The sequence below is a fragment of the Alligator mississippiensis genome, chromosome 3, assembly GCF_030867095.1.
Source record: "Alligator mississippiensis isolate rAllMis1 chromosome 3, rAllMis1, whole genome shotgun sequence".
Taxonomy (NCBI): domain Eukaryota; kingdom Metazoa; phylum Chordata; order Crocodylia; family Alligatoridae; genus Alligator; species Alligator mississippiensis.
The window spans coordinates 187365774-187386894 of NC_081826.1; the positions used below are offsets into that span (position 1 = coordinate 187365774).

At 40.0% G+C, this 21121-nt stretch overlaps 1 protein-coding gene across 14 annotated transcripts in view; it reads left to right on the plus strand.

Moving 5' to 3' along the window:
- PTPRD (protein tyrosine phosphatase receptor type D) overlaps window positions 1–21121 on the plus strand; it is a 2106329-nt gene that overhangs the window by 2077469 nt on the left and 7739 nt on the right. For all 14 annotated transcript variants that reach the window (XM_059724729.1, XM_059724732.1, XM_059724733.1 and 11 more), the window contains 5 exons: window positions 6485–6770; window positions 7237–7415; window positions 8682–8808; window positions 10411–10536; window positions 15420–15574. In XM_059724729.1, the coding sequence (XP_059580712.1) occupies window positions 6485–6770; window positions 7237–7415; window positions 8682–8808; window positions 10411–10536; window positions 15420–15574 (873 nt within the window). The remainder of the gene's footprint in view (window positions 1–6484; window positions 6771–7236; window positions 7416–8681; window positions 8809–10410; window positions 10537–15419; window positions 15575–21121) is intronic.

The window sequence follows — 21121 nt, forward strand, 5'->3', positions numbered from 1 at the left end:
GAAAGACTTAAATGTCATCTTGCTTTGTCACCTAGATATAAGAAAATGTTTTTGTTTCTGAAGTCATTAGCAAAGCTGTACTAGATATTTCTTTTCACAGGGTAATAGGTGATGTAAAGTTTGTTACTGCCTAGGCTGTAGAATTAAGCTAACAGACATAAAAATATACATATTATCTTTTTAAGTGATTGCTTTAAACAGAAGCATTTATATTGGCCATTTTTCAAAGAAAATTAAATGATAATGGATCCACATTCCTATGTCCTGGGTTTCAACTTCAGGGAACTCAAGTAGAGCCCTTAGGAGAGTTACAGATCATTTGACCTGTGGATGAAATAGAACGATGTCTCTTACTATCAGTTCTCACTCTTTTGAAATGGAGAGCAGTGCTTAAGTAGATATCTGTGCCTTCTAACAGTTCAGAGATTAATGGAAATGTTTTTCTTAAATCTTAGTCTCTCTCTTTAATATTGTGGTTTTGGTTTTCCTTGATCCCTGCATTTATTTCAGCAGGTTGGAACATAATGCACACTGCTTTTAGGGAGAAATAGATGTACATAGGATTATGTATAAACCTGTTTATGCAATGTTATTTTGAAAGTTTTTTCTCTTTCTCTTTTTTTCAAGGTCTCGCAGCATCTCTAAGAGATTTGCATGCACTTTAAAATCAGATTCTGGTTTCTAAATTGTAAAATATTCAGGAGTGTGAAAGATGAAACTTTGGGCAGTATAAGTAACTGGAGGCTAGTTGAAAGATTTAGATCTATACCATAGGAATGCAAGCTGTAGTTTAGAAAGTTCACATTCCTGTAATCTATGTCTGTGAGAATCAGGATACATGTAGATCCATGGGGAAAAGTCTACTTTTCTGTGATTGTAGGGTCATTTGGGGTCACTTAGACAAGTAAAATAATAATTTTACTTCTTGACAGTAAGGACATGTAAGTGCCTACACACATTGCATGCCCAGGTTGAGTATGCACAGTAGGCTATTTGCTAGGTGGATGTGCATGCCCCTATGAAGGTGTGAACCTTGTGAACATCTACCAATGGGTAAGGTATAAAACTGTAGATGGTTCAAAACTCATGACTAACTGGTGTTAGATTCTGGAGGAGCAGACAGACCCTCCTGTATTTTAACCCCAGTATCTGAGTGTAAAAGCGCTTGCCTGGGAAATAAAGACCTATATTCACCACATTGCCCCCAGGATGTTTGAAGCTGTATCTTTCAGACTTCCCAGCACAGTGCTCTAACCACCATGTCACATACCAGGCAATATCCAAGCCATTTTTTGATTTTCCTTTTGAAGCTGGCCTCCTGGGCACTCAAGAGAGGGAGATCTGTGGGGACAAGAAGAAAAGAACAAGCCAGAGGATGTATGGCTCAGTAAAAAGGATGCTGCCCTGGAAAAGAAGTGGCAGGGGAGGTCTGAATTCTCATCTGGAGCCTTTCTTCAAGTGAGGCAGAAATTTCACAACTAAGCTTCTCTCCATCCATTTATTCCCAATGTGGTTAAATACAACAGGAGTCACTAGCTTCTAAAGGAGCTGGGCTTGGAAAATGCCTGGCCTGTGACCCTGCAGTTAGAGTGCTGTGCTGGGAAAGCAGAGGTTCACACTTCCTCTAGGAGAAGGACATCTAAAACGTAGCTCTCTGGCTTCCCAGATGAGTTCCCTAACCATCTGCTTTGGAACTGAAACATTGGAGGGCCCCCTACCTTCATCTTGCTTTCAGGGCTCACTTACAGGTCTACCTATCTGGGAAACCTGAATGTAAGTGCCAACCAAGCAAGTTTCTTGATGTCATGCTGCATGTGGCATTCTGTCAGAGTTTAGAGCCTAGGGCAGGGGTGGCCATTCTATCCAGCCCGCAGGGCCCCTAAAAAAAATTTAGAAAATTTTTCTGTCATGGGCCCTCAATGGCTTACCAAAACTCAGTAACGGCCCTCCGCTGAAAATAATTGCTCACCCCTGGCCTAGGGCATGTGTGGACGAAACAATATTTCCCATTTACATCGATGCAACTGCATTTGTGTTTGCACGACCTGGGATTTCCTGACACTCTAAAAGTCCATTTAGCTCCTTAAACTAACACTACTTGGAGATGTGTTATTTTGCAGCGCTCCCCAGTTACACCGCCCAGGCTATTTGTTTAGTCTAAACAGCCAGACACCCCAAAGACTTCTAATTAACCCCTTCACCACGAGGTGGTGCTGTGTTCTGGCCTTTAGCTAGTAGGTGCCTCTATGTGTTTTGATTTTTTTACCCTCTTTCACTTCTCACCCCTCCCTCACAGCAAACGGTGGCCAGGGGTAGCCAGCCACAATTTGAGTCTGTAAATTATTATTTTTATTTTAACAAAAATAAATAAGGGAGGAAGGCAATATTCCCCTCTTAATTTACTAACCCCTCTTAATTCTTTCGCTCCCGTGCCACCTATAGTGTATGTCCTCCCACCCCTGCCCATGTACCCTCCACCTGTGCCCCCCACCCACTTCGCCATATGCTGCTACTGCAGTAGGCATAGTTCCCAAAGACTGATCCAGCAGCATCACCATAATGGTAAGTTTTTTGCAAATAGTTTGAAACTTTGGAGTGAGTGGCTACATGACTTCCTTCAATATTGCAAACCTTCTGAACTTCATCACATTCCATTTCAGAACCACGACCAATAGTGTAGGGGCAGGACACCCTAGGATATGCAGCGTTGGGTCTGGTTGCAAGAAGGGTGGTGAAATATCTCGATAACCGATGGTTTTATTGCCATCCTGAAGTAGCTGAATGTATTAAATGCATCAGTGCCTCAAAACAGTTGGGTATGATGGAGCCTTGTTACAGTTTATCCTATTTGCATGGATGTCTGAATACTCTAAACACCATGAGGAAGATAAATGATTGCTGGATAAACCTAACAGAGAGAGAACATGTCAGGAACCTAGTGGATCTAAGCAGCTCAGTAGAGATAGATCTGGATTCATGGCATCTCGGTATTAAGTAATGAATGCAGTGGGCTCTCCCTTCTTATAATCAGAAACATTAGGATACTTACATCTTTATATGCTTACACATCCTCACATGAATCAAAACCTTAGAAAAGGTGGTGGTCTTCTTACACTTGGACCAGGAATACTCTGGTGGAGAGTATTGATGCCTATTCTGTTGCACATTTTTCCGTCCTTAGTCACACTGCTTGTAGGCTGAACTGCTATGATACTACCATGTATGAGGTTGCTTCTGAAAGAGCCATTCTAGACTGTGGGACAAGAAATGAGAGGAGGAAGTGGAAAATGCCCACTCTACTTAAAAATTAGGCTTTTACATAGGTTCATTTTCTTACAACACTGGCCAGTGAATTGCTATTTGGTCTGTAAAGGCCAGAACAAATTTTCATGTTTCAGACAAGTAATGACCTATTGCCTAGGTGTGTAAGTTCTACAAGCACTATTCTGAAACATTAGTTCATTACTGAGAAGTAACAGAGATGCATCTTAAATCAGTAATAACATATCTTGTGTCATACTTTCCAAATTCTGGTTTAATTGTCTCAGTTGCAGCAGAAAGAAGTAAAGCATAGTTGAATAATTGTATTACTAGTCATAAATAACAGTCACAGTCATCCTTAAAATTATCAAAAACAATTTTTTTCTTCTATACATGGAAATATGGATACCTGTATATATTAATAATAATTTTAAAAAACCCACACACATGCAAAACCTCTCTCAAAATCACAAAGTCAAATGCTTTTCTTTGATTCTGAATCTAGAAGAACCACACAACTGTAGTTAATCTCTTCAGAATGGTACAGATGAACAGTTGGCCATAAATTACAAAATAATGGTTTACATCTTCATGTAAGCCTGTCTGGCATACAAGTGGAGTCATTTGTTGTGATTTCTTCAGAGTTGTGCTGGAGTTTTTTCTTTCATTTTTTGCTTGCCAGGCTCAGACTTCTTGTACTGCAGAATTCATGATACATGTAGTGAATAAATTTAGCTAGCAAAATTATGGGCTGTTCCATCTGCCTGGAAACCTCCTCTGATCCAGAGTAAGGAGCAGTCTGCCTTTTAAACCCAGGACAGCAATTAATGTTAAGGTGCTCCTTAGAATGATGTACATGAAATTTGTGATTGACAGGTTTGTTATGTTAATTCAAATCCTCTGCTGTTTGGAAGGAGTCTTCCTCTGGGACCAGGTAACTGATGAATAGAAATGTTTAATGTTATTTAAGATTAGTGGGATTTTACTGAAAATAAATTCTCTTATAAGAGAGTAACAGCTGTATTTTCTGAATTTCCCCTTATATGGGTGACAGGTAGATCCTTTTGGTTTAGAGTTTCTGGAGGTCTTGTGAAGAATTAAAGAATTTTTGGCATTAGTTTTGAGATGGCCACATGATAATGGCCTCTCTATGAGAAGATTCTGTATCTTTAGTAACTAATGTGGAAATTTGGGGATTGTATTTATTTTTATCTAATAAGCTGTCAGGAAAAAAAGACAAAACAGTAAGTGACAATCTATAGTGTTCTAGATCACTTTTAGGTCGCATAATCTCAGTCTCTGGGGGCTTCTAGAGTTCTTTCTATATCTCTTTAGACTGGGAATCAAGGTAGGATTTTCTTAGGAAAATCTTCAGTGGACTAAGATCCAACATATCTTTTCATAGGTGTAATCTGTCCCTACAAATATGACTTATTTATATCATATTTTGCATCCCTACCTAATTTTCTCCTAAAATCAGGTAGTTAGAGGTGCAGAGATTCCAATTTCCCGTTGTACTGAGGGTCCATGTACTGTGGACACAAATTGAGGCTATAAGAAATCAGTCACCCTTCTTAAAATGTAACCTATTATATCTACTGTTCATTCCACCCCAGGGGCAGGGCAGCACAGCCCACATCTACAGCATGGTGCAGTGAGAGAGCCAAGGTGGGGACTGCCTGAACACAGCGCAGCACAGGGGGGAGAGTGGGTGCTGCCGGCCCCTGTGGTGCAGTGGTGGTTGGGGTGGGGGGTGTGCATCTGTGCACACTGGGGAATGGGGTGCCTCCCAGACACATGGTGCATGTAAATTTGGCTGGGGACCCATGGTTCACACTGGTGCAGGCCATGCAGCATGTAGGCCCTGGCCAGTTAGAAGTTGCACAGCCCTAGTTTAACATGCAACTCCGGAGTCATAAAATGTAACTAATGAAAAGAATATTCAAAACAATAAACACTTTGAATACTGAAAGATTAGAAAATTTAAAATCTGGCCCAAAAATCAAATCATTTGCAAATGAGTTTTGTTACTGAGCTGAGTCTATAACTCTTAAGTTGGGTTTAATACTTCTGGAGGGAGGTCTCAGTTCCTTGTCATCCTTCTTGAAATCCACGCCTGAAGCAAAGCAAATAAAATGGCTTCTTTACTCAGTTCAGTGCTTGAGGTGTCATCTGACAGAGAAATGAAATAATAGAATTTTGTGTGGCTTTAGCCAGGTCGAGATAAAGGTGATTCTGCGATATACAGAGACCCTCATCTCCCATTGGGCAAGTGGTAGTTGAGTTTACATACAGTCCCTTCGGTGGCGCTCACTAAGCAGTGTCTTGAAAGCTGAGTCCCTCAGAAAGAGAGATTGTAGGCCCTCCTTGGTGAATGTGATTATCTGAGTCTAGACATTGACACTCAGAATTGCTTTTACTTTCTAGCCTCTTTAAACTACCAAATAACTATGCATATCTATATTGGGCCAGATCCTGGCCTTCTCAGGTCTGATTTGCAGTCTCTTTGGAGGCTTACAAGTGGTAAAGTAAGGATTTTTGTGGTATAAAGCTCACATAGTTGATCCTGTACCAGCTGATAGTCATGAAAAAAGTTCATATTGGTGGCCTGGCTGGAGGGAAGGGCTGATAATAATCCAGTCTGTATGAAGGACTAACCCCAGGATCCAAAGTAGAACAGCATAAAGTTTCCTATGGAGCAGCTTATCCAGGTCCAAGGATCAGACATATTATATAACATTCATGTTTACTAACCGGTGCCTTGCTAGAAAAATAGAAGACAACATTTTGATAAATTGTATATATTGCTGCATTATGTAATAACACCTACATTTGTCGCGTTATTGGACGGTATCCTTAAAAAATACAGCCTCTGCCCATTATCTCTTTCAGGATGTATGCAGTATTTCTAGAAAGTGTTGCTTTGCAGATATTTTAGGCAACTTTCAGGCCTAATCCTATAAGATACCAAGAACCTCATACAAGGTGCTCAGCACTTCAACTCCTCATAATGGGAGTTAAAATAATTTAGGTCTATCAAACATATGACCCCTTCTACAAATACAGGTTGATATTAATGGGGGACTGAACAACCCAGAGTCACTTCAAAGGCTTAACCTTTAGCTACTATGAAGTTACCTTAAGCGCCATAAGGATATACAAACTGCATGAGAGAAAACATTCTTTTCCTTGAAGTTTTTGTCTCTTTGTTTGCTTCTTTTAGTGCTGGAGTTGGCAGGACTGGCTGTTTCATTGTAATAGATGCCATGTTAGAGAGAATAAAGCATGAAAAGACTGTAGATATTTATGGCCACGTAACTCTAATGAGAGCTCAGAGGAATTACATGGTTCAAACGGAGGACCAATACATCTTTATCCATGATGCACTGCTGGAAGCAGTGACATGTGGAAATACTGAAGTGCCAGCCAGAAACCTGTATGCATATATTCAGAAGCTGACACAGATTGAAACAGGAGAGAATGTCACAGGAATGGAACTGGAATTCAAGGTACTATGTGCTGTGGGGAGACATAAATATACTTGTTTGCTGCTAAATGCTACACTAATTCTTTCCTGTAACTACAGGGTCTTTCTTGAGCCTAGAGTTTAAAACTTATGAACATATATTTTGGGCCCGGGGGGGGGGAATGAACTCTGATTTAGTATCCAGACAAGTACTTTTCAGAATGTTCCAATCCATTGACCTTTTTATTTTTAGAGCAAGTTGATATTCTTACTCACCAAACTGTCAAGGCTTCTTTTTTTACTTTTCATTTGTATAAATTGATACTTAGTTTAAAATGTACATGGTATTAAAGCAGGTCTATAAATATTTAGTTAATACATTTAAAACACAATTAAATTACTATTCAAAACAAAAGTGATTTTTAATCATCCATAAGCAGAAATAATCAGGCACTGAACTTGTTCTTCTTGTTATACTTTTCCTCAGTTTCTTTTTCTCTCTTCAACAGCGTCTAGCTAGCTCTAAAGCTCACACTTCAAGATTCATCAGTGCCAATCTTCCATGTAATAAATTCAAAAATCGCCTTGTCAATATTATGCCATATGAGTCTACGAGGGTATGCTTGCAGCCAATCCGAGGAGTAGAAGGCTCTGATTATATCAACGCCAGTTTTATTGATGGATACAGGTACTATACGTTGGTGGGTTATGATATGAACTGTTTTAAAACTTTTAACAGGTTATATACATATATATTTATTTAATTATAGTGAATTGCAGCAAAATACAATACTGTTTGTATACACAACACCTTCCACATTGATTTTCATTTTCATCTAACAGCTGACATAGAACTACGCCAAAACTTCTCAAGAAAATTGTATGGAGGGGGAAGGAACTCTGACTCTTAGTTAAAACAATCTCATGCTTAACTTCAGTCTCATGACTACTCCCAGTGCTACCAATGAGATGACTTATGTGTTAACATTTCTGCCATATTTAAGCACCTTGCTTAGTTGAGACCTCTTTTTTCCCCTAATTGTTCTTTTAAAAGAGGAAAAGAATGGGCAAGGTCTGTAACTCCCTACATCAGCAGACAGCTTGAAATTTGAGTTGTGAGCCCTCAGTTGATGCCAAGACCTTCCACCCCACCAGCCATTACCCCCTCAAGTTTGCTGACCCTTGGCTTCTTGGGAACTGTATGATGTTTGTTATTCCACTTATCCAGGGGCTTCATAAGCAGAATCCATGAAGTGGATACTACTGAGGGCTACACTAGTTTTAACATAAATAATTGTGACAGTCCCCTGGGTCAGCATGCTACAGAGAGTGGCTTTTGTTTTCAACCTCATTTCTGCATGGAGGCTTAATCTCAAAAGCAGGGTTTCTATTTGGTAAGGCAGGAAGGGATGCAAAACAGAATCACTCCTTCTGTATATCCTCTGTCTCAGCTCCCCCACACATTTTGATGCTTTGGTAGAAAAAAAATAGTCATTTGTTAGGGGAGCAGTGAGACTCAGTTACTCTAACTTTTCTTTTGTGTCTCAATTTTTTGCTCTAGGCCTTAGACTGTTGAAGGAGTTAATAAGGAAACGCCGTAGTGCTATAATTCATAAACTTAATAGATTGTATGACAGTCGTTTCTACAAAATGAAGCAGCACAACTGTTTCTTAAGTGCTTTTTATGACACACAAAATTGAGTTATTAGAGTTGCATTAAAATTTAAATAATAATGATAAAGACATACATCATAATATTAACAAAGTAATTTCCCTTTCAAATTTCTAAAAATAAAAAATGCCATTGTTTGATTAAATAATCATCATAGGTTTTTAACACACTTACTATTAATAATATATATTTTTCCCTTACTTTTCCTCAAGATAATGTTGACAAACAGAGTATTTGAGTATCATCACTCTGTTCTTAATGTTTCTTCTTGTTTTCATATAGACAACAAAAAGCCTACATAGCTACACAGGGACCCTTAGCAGAGACAACTGAAGATTTCTGGAGAATGCTTTGGGAGCACAATTCCACAATTGTAGTCATGCTTACTAAACTACGAGAAATGGGCCGAGTGAGTATCATTTTAATATCCTTTAAACTGTACTTCCTCATTCACATGTTTTTGTAGCATCTCCAAAGAGGAAGGTTCAGGGATTAGCTTTCTACCTTCTTTATCTGTTTTCAAACAAAAAACGTGCTAGACAGCACTGCTCTAATTCTTAGGCAATGGGAACTTGCCATCAATATATTACAATAAGGGTCGAGTCAGAGCTAGTGCTTCATCTTGTGACATGAATTAAACAAAACAAGTTTCCTTTTGCTTTGAAATTCAAAGATGCTATAAAAAACACTGCACTCTCTTGAGCTGATGATTTCTAATTTAGAAGCCAGATAAGATGCTAGTGTTTATGACCTTAAAGGATAGTGTACTATTTGAGTTAAACAACAACATTGTCTTAGGTTAAAAGACTTATTTGCACCATTTTTAGATTTCCTTGTGCCCCAACATTTGATATGTATTTGTTATGCTGATCTTTGCAGTTTTAGCAGCCTGTTTACAGTGTTTACAGTGTTAAATCTCATTATGGCTCCTCATTGTATAATGAAAGGCAATAACTGATTTACCATAAAAGCAGAATTATTTCAAGGATATAACTGATGTGAAGAAAATAATGTAAGAATCAGGCCCGACATTTGGAAAAACTAGGTGGTTTAGGGTACAGGTGGAGCCAGCATTTCAGAGAGGGGGATGTGGGAGCAGTGACCTGGGATGCAGAGGTAGCCACACCCTAGCCCCCAACCTCCCCAGCCCACACCAAGCAGTCCCTCAAGCAGCTAACAATCTTCTCTCCTCTCTCCCTTCTCCCATGTGCTCAACTGTAAAGTCCATCCCCTTCCCTCTTATTCCTCCCTCCCCCACCCCCTCTTCCTTTGCCCGCCACTGCCATTGTCCCCAGCTGAATTGGGAGCCAGGGGGAGAGGGAGGGCTCCAGAGCCACTCTTGCCATGCTACAGCTGGGCTGCACCTGGAGCCAGGCTCAGCTAGAGATGGCAGTAGCGCTGGGTGGGTTCCCTTTTCCCCCACCTGCTCCCAGGCTGTCAGGGAACACCAGGGGAACCAGGCAGGAAGGCAGGATCTGTCTGCTGCTGCCACTGCTCCTTGCTAAGCCTGGCTCTAGCACAAAGCCTGGCCAGAATGGACAAGAATGGCTCTGGACCTCCCCCCTCCTCCACCTCTGTCCCGAGGGCAGCCAGGGACAGTAGAAGTGGTGGGCGGATATAGACAAAGGAAATACAGTAGTTAGAGAAAAAGTATAGAATGGCTAATGGGAGTCATTCTTATTGGGCAGGAGTCAAGGCCAGACCATAGACTGCCCTAAAAACTAATATGAAAATCCCAAGTGTCAGAAAGTAGATGGGGCAAATCAGTTTTTCAGCAATTGTAGCAGAAAATAGGATTGATACTGAAATCCACTGACAGGACAGTTTGGAGCCACTGGCACTTTGACTTGTCAGTGCTTATACATGTATTATAGACAAAAAAAAGACATGTGATTCCTATTCTATCAATAATGAATCCGCCATATGCACTGAATGTACTTTACTTAAAAACAGCAATCCCTAGTAGTGGGTTGTGACTAACAAGAAATGGAACTCTTTATTGTATATATAGGAAAAATGCCATCAGTACTGGCCTGCAGAGCGTTCAGCCAGATATCAATACTTTGTGGTGGATCCTATGGCAGAGTATAACATGCCACAGTATATTCTAAGGGAATTCAAGGTCACAGATGCCAGGGTAAGTGAGCACAACATAGTTCTGTTTGCCAAATGTTTCAAAGGAGTCCAGTATCTTTTGTTTTCTTTTTACTAGCCAAGCCTTAGAAACCTGCTTTGTTTCCAATCCTGAAAGAAACCAAAGAGAAGGAAAGTTATTGTTATAACTTCCTAATGCAAGAGCAACTGGCTCTAATTCAAACCAACCATCTGGCCAGCACAACTTTCGTAAAGTACTGAATAAGTGTTTGTGGTAAAAAGCATTAGATAATTAGAAGGCCATGTTCCCATTCACCTTCCCTCCTCCAATCCTTTTGTGGAAATTTCATCACTCAAGGCTGTAAATATGTTGTTGCTCTGCACATCCCTTTAGGCTGTGTGAGCTTGAAGGTTAATATGGTATGATTTGAAAGCTGCAGAGCAAATAGCATTCTTAAGAAAAAGCTTGACAAGCTTTGCACATTATAATTTGATTTTTGGCATAGCTTATTCCTCAGCATTCTAATACATCTGCGGAGAAGAGGTAGATAGTTGTGCCCCTGGTTTCTTAATTTTCATTCTGTGTTTTGTAACAGGACCAGGAGTCCAAGATTCAGCATTGATGTAAAATTAACTGCATATAAAACATTTTTATAAGCATAGCTTTGGCAATTTTCAAACTGTGATTTCTAACACTTCACACTATATGGCAGGAGAATTCACTAGCCTATTCCATTTTTGGCAGCACTGCAGCAATAGTATTGGTTACATCAGCAGAGTTAGGGGGCAATGCTTTCAAAGAACAGCACAACCTGCCACTAACAGTTCCCAGTGTATCAGATTTTTTCTTATCAGGTTTCTGCTGTGAATGTTAGCTACTAGTGTAGTCAGATTTAAATATTCAAATCAATTTGCTTATAAAGTCTTTTCACCAACCCATAGGGAACATTAATACTTGGACTGGGCAAAGGCGGCTGAGATTTGGCTTTGTGAAAATAAAAGTCAATGATAGTCTTATCTGGTTTTCATTTTATGCGAACTATCAAATGCAGGGAGGTTCATATATATGATTTCTCTTCCAACTCTTCTTTACTTAGTGTGGGGAGAGAATGGCATAGGGCCATTGTAGCAAAAAACAAGAAAGAAAGTGATTAAATATGAGGCCTTGGTGACCATTTTGACACAGTAATTAAAATTTTTACTGTTCCTTCTTAGTCTAGATATTAAGTGACATAACGGAACAATCACACAATGAGCAGCAAAGAGTCACAGGAATAACTAAAGAGGATATTTTGCAAACTATCTCAGCTGAAATATGTTCACATAATGCTTATCTAAGAGTTTCTAATTAATGATCACATTGTCAATCTAGTGTGACTAGTTTGCAAACCAGTGAAAGGTATTCAAATAACTTATTTACCCCAGTTTTTCCCAGTTCTAATATTAGCAAACCTTCTAACCACAATTAATTGCTTTTTATTTGCATTGAGCACCCCTTACCAGCCCTGCTGCATAACTGCTCGGTCCCGGATTTTGCCCTAAGCAAAATGTCTTGGTCCCAGTTTTGTTAAATAACTAACTAACAAGCTAATTGCCTGGTCCAAGGCTTCTGAGAGTCTGTCACTAAGAATGACTTCATTGAAGATGTAGGCACTTAGCACCTTTCAGAGTGGGACCACAACAAAAAAAATCTATACTGTTCTCATTGCCTTCTTGCATGCCTAGCTCATCCAAGCAGTAATTGAAGTTATTCAGCTAAATTGCTAGCACCAGAATTTGTTATAACTATTCTTCCCTCTTTGATTTCCAAACTCTTTTGTTACTCAAAAATAACTCTCAGTGTTCTGGTAGAGTCAAGTTGGCCAATTAATCTCCAGAGGAATGTGCTCCTTTTTTGTAGATTCCAGCAGCAGTATCTGATATGGAGCTCTCTGTTATTTTTCTATTGCACTGTGAACTTTTGTAAAGTCCAGGAGACCTCTATAACTGCCCCAATCTAGAGTTTCTGACTGCTTTTGCACACAGTTTTTCACTAAACTATGGAGGTCATGATGCTGGGGCAGTCTCATGCAGGGCCAACCTATTAGTGGTGTCTAAAAAAAACATTATGTACTCTGTAACCTCATCAAAAGCCAATTGAATATCCTTTATGAGAGGAAACAGAAAAATTAAAATGGTCAGTCAATCAAAAATGTTAGGTATTAAAAGCAATCTGTATCTGTTTTGCTCAGCACTGTAGTCTGTATGTTCAAAAGAGCACTTCTTGCCTTGTCTGTGTAAACTATGACAAATATTTGAAAATAAAGATTTTAATAAAATTTGATCTCTGTAAGCTCGGTGTTAGGTAAAGGCACAGTTGGATCTAATGCATGATCCACATAATTGCACATCTTGCCATGCTGCACGTGCATAGCAGGAGGCGCAAATCTGGGCCCATGCATTAGATCCAATTGTGCCTTATTGCTGGTGTAGCAATTCAGGATTCCCCCTGCATTAGCAAGATGCAAGCTTCCACAGCTGGGATCCCCCTTTGCTGAGGGGGCTCCCAACACAGGGGCCAGGCACAACCAGTGCCAAGAGCCCCATGACTGATGGGACTTTTGGTTCCAGTTGCACATGTGGGCCCAGAGGTTTCACAGACCCCCAAGCCTTGAGGATCAGAGCTACTGCAATCTTCTGGGCCTGGAAGTTTCATGCTGGGCATGGTACATCCCTATGGCTGGGATACCTGTCAATTGATGGGGCACCCAGCCTCAGAGGAAACCCTGCTACACATGCAAATTAAAGCTTCAGGTATAAAGCTAGTACACATTTTCGTGGTCTAACTTTATAGCTGGTTGGAGCTTTTTATCATGTGAAAAATACTTGGCATGTGTGGATGGTCTTAAGGTAACTGTACGATTAACTAGGTAATAGCGCAGTACCTGTAATGTCTAGAGAAGGCCATAGAGATAACCGTCTCACTGAAAGCAAACAGCACCATTTATAATGCCAGCTGTATAAGGAGAGCAAAAAGACTGTAGATCAGATCCCAGTCCACTCTAATGCTAGTGTAACATCAGAGTTTACTTTTAGTGTATATTCACCAGATAACATGAACGATAACAAGACCTGTGTGTTGTTGGATTAATAAATTACACCACTTTTCAGCAAGCTGACTACTATTTTTAATGAGACATACACCTTAATTTATCAATAAATATTTTACAGAATAAAGTTATTGATCTTTCTATCCACTAACTAGGCTGAATTAAATTGGCACAGATTTTTCTTAAAACTCTTTTTGGTCTAGTAGATCCCTGCGGTTCAGTCATCATGCAACCAACTAATTTCAATACCTAGGTGTGCTGCCAAAATGTTGACTTCAGAGGTCTGTGGTCTCTTGTTTTCAGAAAGTGGGTGCCAAAGAATGTGAGCCATCCTGCTACTTAAGTAATCCCTTGTCAGTTAATTTGTGGAATAGCAGCCTTGGGGGATACACTGCAACCTGCCTTGACAACAAAGAATGGTACTGGACATTACAAGAACAGAAAGGTTTCTTCTGAGAAAACGACACTGATAGGAAGCTCTAAGAAATATCTTAAATGTTGTTCTCTTGGAATTTGTTCCACTAAAAATCAAAACCAAATGAGTCCACAGTATAGTTTATGGAATACATATGTTTATTTTAAATGGTCAGAACACATTCTTTAAACTGAGAAAACAGCTTACTTTGGGGGAGAGCTAGCTGCTGCTATGTTGAGGTTAAATAAGGTCTATGTTATTTCACAAAATCTTAATGTGTGTGCTATATGTAAATTCTGTGTTACTGCTGCCATATGAGAGAGAAAGTCAAAGTACCAGCAAATAAAAGGAGCATGCTGTTTAGTTTTATACTTCAATTGTGGAGGCAACGATGGATAAATATTTTGGTGGGGAAAAAAAGGCTTCTCTTCTCTCCAGCCTGTAATATGCTTTGGGGACCCCTATAATTATTTAGAATTTCATTGATTTCCCTCTGTAAAAGACCATTTTGGAGTCACGACATCTGGTGCTAGTTTTATCTAGCCTCGTACAATGCCACAATTACTGCTTAAAGGCACAGTGTCATGGCATATGCTGTTTCTCCTACCAAGGCAGGGAAATAGATGCCTGAGGAAGTGTGAGGTGTCCAGAAAGCATGAAGGTTAACTGTAGTAGCTCAATTTGTGTCAGTTGTTTTAAATGTCACTGTGTACACAGATTGACAGTGCTCAAAATTAACAAGGACAATACTTGAGAATTTAAAGAAACAAACTTCTTGTTCTTGTGTTACCTTACATTTTGCACATATAATAGTGACCATTTAAATATTAAATAGTCACTGAACTCAAAAGAGAGCTGCACTGGGCTTTGATACTTACTGCAGCTTTATCAGAAGTGCAACAATACTGCAGTAATCTGTAGCATTTGTGACAATAAATCTGCTAATCTTGATTTAAGGAAGTAACTATAGGGCACTGTATAGTTCCTGTAGATTCATCCATCCTATCCCTGTTTCATAGAGGTAGAGAGTTAGTATCCTGGGCTATAAATCCAGCAGTTTACATAAAAGCTACTACCAAAAAAATTTCTACCATTTAAGTAGTTCACAACATCCTTGTCTTCAACTCTTTTGCCAGGATCTAAATGTCAGACAATGATCCTGTCTAATGCGGAGAGTAATTTGAGCAGTGTCATGGTTAATCAAATTGCACTCTTATGTCAATGTGGTATAATAAGGGAAAAACATAAATTCATCAGCACTGTGATTCAAAGCATATGATCTTAGCCGTCTTTGCCCTTTACATATTTTTCCCCCAACCCCAATTTATGTTTTTCATGATTGCTGCTCTGCTTTGCTGACTGACTGATTTTCGGCTGCTGGAAAACTCTTTTGTGGTGTACTATGTGTGTCTTTCAATAAAGGATGGCCAGTCCCGAACAGTGCGGCAGTTCCAGTTCACTGACTGGCCAGAACAAGGAGTGCCAAAGTCTGGAGAGGGATTTATTGACTTCATAGGCCAAGTACATAAAACAAAGGAGCAGTTTGGTCAGGATGGGCCAATCTCTGTTCATTGTAGGTAAGTAAAAAAAACCTTCAGTGGTAGATTGATCTTTTTCCCTGAAGTAGATGTATATTTTGGGCTGTGAAGTTGGCTTTGGAAATAGATAGTGAGATAGATAGTGAGATAGTATAGTAGTGAATTGAACTTCACAAATCAACTATCAGGAATAGATAAAACAATGCAATGCAGATTCTTTTTAGCCCCTTTATTTTGATGATGTTCACAGAATCATAAAATAGTAGGGCTGGAAGGGACCTCCATAGATCATCTAATCCAGCTGCCTGCATGGGGTCATCTCTCTCTAAACCATACAGTACAATCAACCACCCCTACACAAATCCATTGTCTAACTTAGCAACTTAGTTTAGCAAAATTACACAGTCAGCCCTGGCACAACCACAAGATATAACACCCTAACCTTCCACACAAAGCAGGGGACCAGGGTGGACAACATCTTGAGACTGCAAAGGTGTTAAATTACACTTGAGAGATGCAAAAAACTTTCTGGTCTGTAATGAAATCCCACACTGACACTAACGGTGCTCTCAGATAAGTAGGTGATTCCTGCCCCCCTCTTGCAAATTGTCTCTGCCACAGGGTAAAAGCAACCCTGGTCACTGCTGCATTCAGCACACAGTAGGAAATGCCTTACCACAGAGTGATGTATCTGATTTTGCTTTGACTTGTAATTAGCAGCAAGGTCATTATGTTGGTGGTGATTATTACCTCTAAAACAGACATTGCTCCACAGTGGCATAGGAACAATGGTTGTTACATCAAGAAATTCAGTGCAGTAGAAGCCTCCAGTCAAACACGTTTTTGATTGGTCATTTGGGACCTGAGAATGTATGGCCTACTCTCTAAGGTACAAAATGCCCTTTAGACCTTTGAAAGTTAGTTGAGGACAACAGCAGCATAAAGGATCAGCATATAAAAATAATCTAACTTTTTAAAAATTTCATTGTATTCCAATTTATTTTGGCTACAGTATTCTAAAGTCTCTAACAGATGGCTAAAAAATTCTATAATCTCTTATTTAATAAATCACTTTCAGTAAATTCCATTAGGATTTTAGACATTCATTTTGCAACATTAAATTATGTTTTTGAGAAATGAAATGGTATTGCTTGTATAATGAGGGTGGACAAGTTAATGCAGTTACAAGGTCTTGTTTGCAGGCAGAATGAAGCCCTCTTCACCACATAAAGGCCAAGAAACATGCTTGATGCTTAGTATGGAATATATTTTTTAAGAACTATTGAAGGAGAAGCTTCTTACCTAGCCAACCCAGAAGCAGCCCTTGGGTAAACTGTGATGGCACAGTTGCCCGCTGCTTCAATACATGTTAATAACATTTATGGCCTCTGCAGTCCCTCTGCAAGAAATTTTAAGTGGGTAGATCCACTGGATTATCTAAAGGAGGGCTTGATCCCACCTTTACTTTGATTTTAAAAGACCTTCAGACACTTTTTAGAAGACAGGGAATGCAAAATAGTGCCCAGTGAAGCATATCATAGAATCATAGAAAATTAGAGTTGGAAGGAACCTCAGGAAGTCATCTAGTCCAACCCCCAGCTCAAGGCAAGACCATCCCCAAATAGATCATCCTAGCCATCCTAGAAAATTCTTCCTAATATCTAACCTAAACTTCCCTTGCTGCAACTTGAGACCATTGCTCCTTGTTCTGTCATCTGTCACCACTGAGAACAGTCCAGCTCCATCCTCTTTCGAGCCCCACTTCAGGTAGTTGAAGGCTGCTATTAAGTCCCCCTTCAGTCTCCTCTTTTCTAGACTAAATAAGCCCAGTTCTCTCAGTCTTTCCTCATAAGTCATGTTCCCCAGCCCCCGAACCATTTTTGTTGCCCTCTGCTGGACTCTTTCTAGTTTGTCCACATCCTTTCTGTAGTGGGGGGCCCAAATTTGAGTACTCCAGATGTTACCTCACCAGTGCTGAATAGCAGAGAATAATCACTTCCCTTAACCTGCTGGCAACCCAGTATGCCGTTATCCTTCTTGGCAACAAGGGCACAGCTAAGGCTTGGCTCGTATTCATCTTATTGTTCACTGTAACCCACAGATTCTTTTCTGCTGAACTGCTCCCCAGCCAGTCAACCTATTCTATACTGCTGCATGGGATTGTTCCGTCCTAAGTGCAGGACTGAACTTGCCCTTGTCAAACCTCATGAGATTCCTTTTGGTCCAGTCCTCCAATTTGTCTAGTTCTGAATCCTAACCCTACACTCCAGCATATCTACTACTCCCCCCAGCTTGGTGTCATCTGCAAACTTGCTGAGGGTGTACTCTGTGGCCATCTTCTAGGTCAATGATGAAGACTTTGAACAAAACCAGCCCCAGGACTGACCCCTGGGGCACTCCACTTGATACTGGCTGCCTGCTAGACACCAAGCCATTGATTACTACTCTCTGAGCCCAGTGCTGCAGCCAGTTTTCTGTCCACCTTACAGTCTATTCATCCAGCCTATACTTCCTTAGCTTGCCTGGGAAAGTGTTGTGGGAGACCATATCAAAAGCCTTGCTAAAATCAAGGTATACCATATCCACTGGTCTCGCCACATCCACAGAGCCTGTCATCTCATCATAGAAGGCAATCAGGGTGGCCAGGCATGACTTGCCCCTGGTGAATCCATACTGACTGTTCCTACTTACCCTTTTCTCCTCCAAGTTCTTAGAAGTGGATTCCTTGAAGATCTGCTCAATGATTTTTCCAGGGACTGAGGTGAGGCTGACTGGTATGTAGTTCCCTGGATCCTCCTTTTTCCCTTTCTTAAATATGGGCACTGTGTTTGCCTTTTTCCAGTCAAATGGGACCTCTCCTGATAGCCATGAGTTTTCAAAGATGATGGCCTATAGATCTGCAATCACATCAGCCAACTCCCTCAGCATGAAAGGTCATCTTGTATAGTTTCTCCAAGATAAGACATGTTCTATACTCACTAACTTTAAGGATTTCTGTGCTAGAGGAGTGGTAAGCAATTTTTTCACTCATTACTTGGGCTCAGGTGGCAAAACAATTAGCCTAGGTCCTTCCCACATCTCACTACCTGCCCACTTATGACACTGTAGGAAATACTGCTTGCTGTTCATTATGCAGATTTTCATAATGGGCTTGATTCTGCAGTACTGAAGCCCATAGGAGTCCTAGAAATGACGTTAATGGCAACCAGATCAGTTTCAGTGTGTTCATCCTCCTCTTTTGTTGTATGCTGTCTCAGCAGTGAAATAGTTAACATGGCCATCCTCTAACTTAGCATAACGAATCATTCTGAACATCATCTGGGTAAGGGTTAAAGTAGGTCACATTCCTGAGCTATGGCTGTAGGCTCTGCAAACTCAGCTATATGATGTAGCCATGACCAAGGAGAAACAAGAGGTCATCTCTACATTGCTATCAAACCTAATCTATGAATATCTTATGAAAATGGGGAGGGGGCATTCATTCTTATCTAGTTTCAAGAGTTTTACTTTGGAGGGAGGAAAGCAAGGGAATTCCTGACCCTTGAACTTCCCACTTCCTCCTTCTTTGTATTTTCTCTTTTCTATATTTTTTCTTCCTTTGCTTACTTTTACAGCAATGTACCACAACACAAAGTGAATGATTTTGGTTCTTTTTGGAATTTTACAAACAAATCAATGTGTTATTATTCAAAACATTCTAACTTCATCAGACAATTAATTAAATTCAGTTAGGTCAGCAAAGGGCTTTTGCTGAAAGGCAAGATTTGATATACGCACAATGTACACACCTTGACATACATGGTTTAGAGATCACACATGACCATGTGCTTTTAGGAGAGCCTTCATTGTTAGTATCTTGTTCAGTATATATCCAAGACCTCCACAACATAGTAGTGCATCATAGCACACCCTTACTGATAATTCCGTCTCGCACAATTTTCTCTACTCCTGCTACCTGATAATACTTTTCTGAATCCCTTTCCTAGTTGTTAAAACCCTACTACATCTGCCTAATGAAAACTTCCTTCCCATCCCTGCTGAGTGATCTGGGTTTGGGAATACTGCCAAAGGCCCTGCACTATTTACTTAGCAGACAGCCCTGTGAACTCTATGGCAAGCTCTTATATACATTGTCATAGTAGAACTGAGATCGCTGCTTGACTTGAAACTGAATGAATGAGACTGATCTTTAAACACTGCAGGAGCTATTGTGAACTTACACTTACATCACTGTTATGACTCTTTAGAAATCCTAAACATCCCTTCATGAAAAGACACCACACTGTTTAAATATGCTTGTCAGCTTCAGCCTAGAGTAAGTGAATCCATCCGTTTTCTTCAACCTTTACCCAAGCGTTACACTTGCTGCTTAATTAGGATCTAAAAGTGTGGAGATTTTTTCATATTATTCAGTGTTTTCCTCATTAACTAACTCTCCAGATGCTTTCTTGCTTCTTAAGAGCACAACGGTATGAATTAATTCCCTCCTCTTGCTGGTTTACAGAGTTCTGAATAGTTAAAGTAATAAGGATTTGAAAAATTTCTTGTTTGGAAACCATCAAACACTGTAAAAAAACCCACATCCTTCTGTATTTTAGTTTTTAAACTGATTGTTTGAATAGGTATTATTGTACACTGTTGAATACTTTTGATACTGTTTGAATAGGGATTATATTGCTTTTACTCTGTCAGAGCATTGTTACAATTCCTCCTGCTGGATATTTACCAGACTTTTTGTGTGCGAGTGCCACCATGCTAAGGTCATGTGCTTTAAGTTTTCTGAGTCAGAGTAGACTGCAGGATTTTCTCTTTCCTTGGCCTCTCAGGCACACTAGCTGAACACAGGGTCTCTGTCTCTAACCCCTTCAGAGAAATGTGGCCTTACAGGCCAGCTACTCTAGATCTCCAGGACCAACAATGATCTCTGTAGACACACAAATAAATTGAGTCTGCCCTGTCTCAGAGTTCCTGCTCGTTAATAGTCTGGAATATAGTTCACGTTTTCTAGACGTGTAATAGATAACTCATAGTTTTTACAAAGGTTCCAAGTTACTTTACATTTAGCTAAGAAATACACACATCTTTCAGCTTAGGTCTGAGTCTGGTAGGGTATCCAGCATTCTTCCTCTTCTGCATTCAGTACCTGTCTGTTTTCCTGTCCAAACATCCTTTAAAATGGCCAGTGTGAGACACTTTCAATTGTAAACTGTAACCACGTTTATCAGGTGACTCCAGATCAGTCCATCAAGCTATCAAAGCCCTCTCAAAGTGATTGCTAAATTATTACACTCACGAGTTTATAAACCAAAAAAAAAAAAAATGGTTTGTACTCAGTGGAAGCCATCTTTTAGTCCAAACAGTTCTTATCTGAATGAACAGTCAAAGATTAATGACTGTCCATTGTTAGGCCAGTATCTTTTAGCTCATCACGGAGGTTAGAGTAAAGACTACAGACATGCCTCACTTTTTATCCAGATTCACAAAAGCGATTGGACAAATCCTTGGAGGAAAGGGGCATCAATAGCTATTGATCATGGGAGTTAGGGCCACAGCCTCTGAATTAGAACTTCCTGTACCTTAAATGAG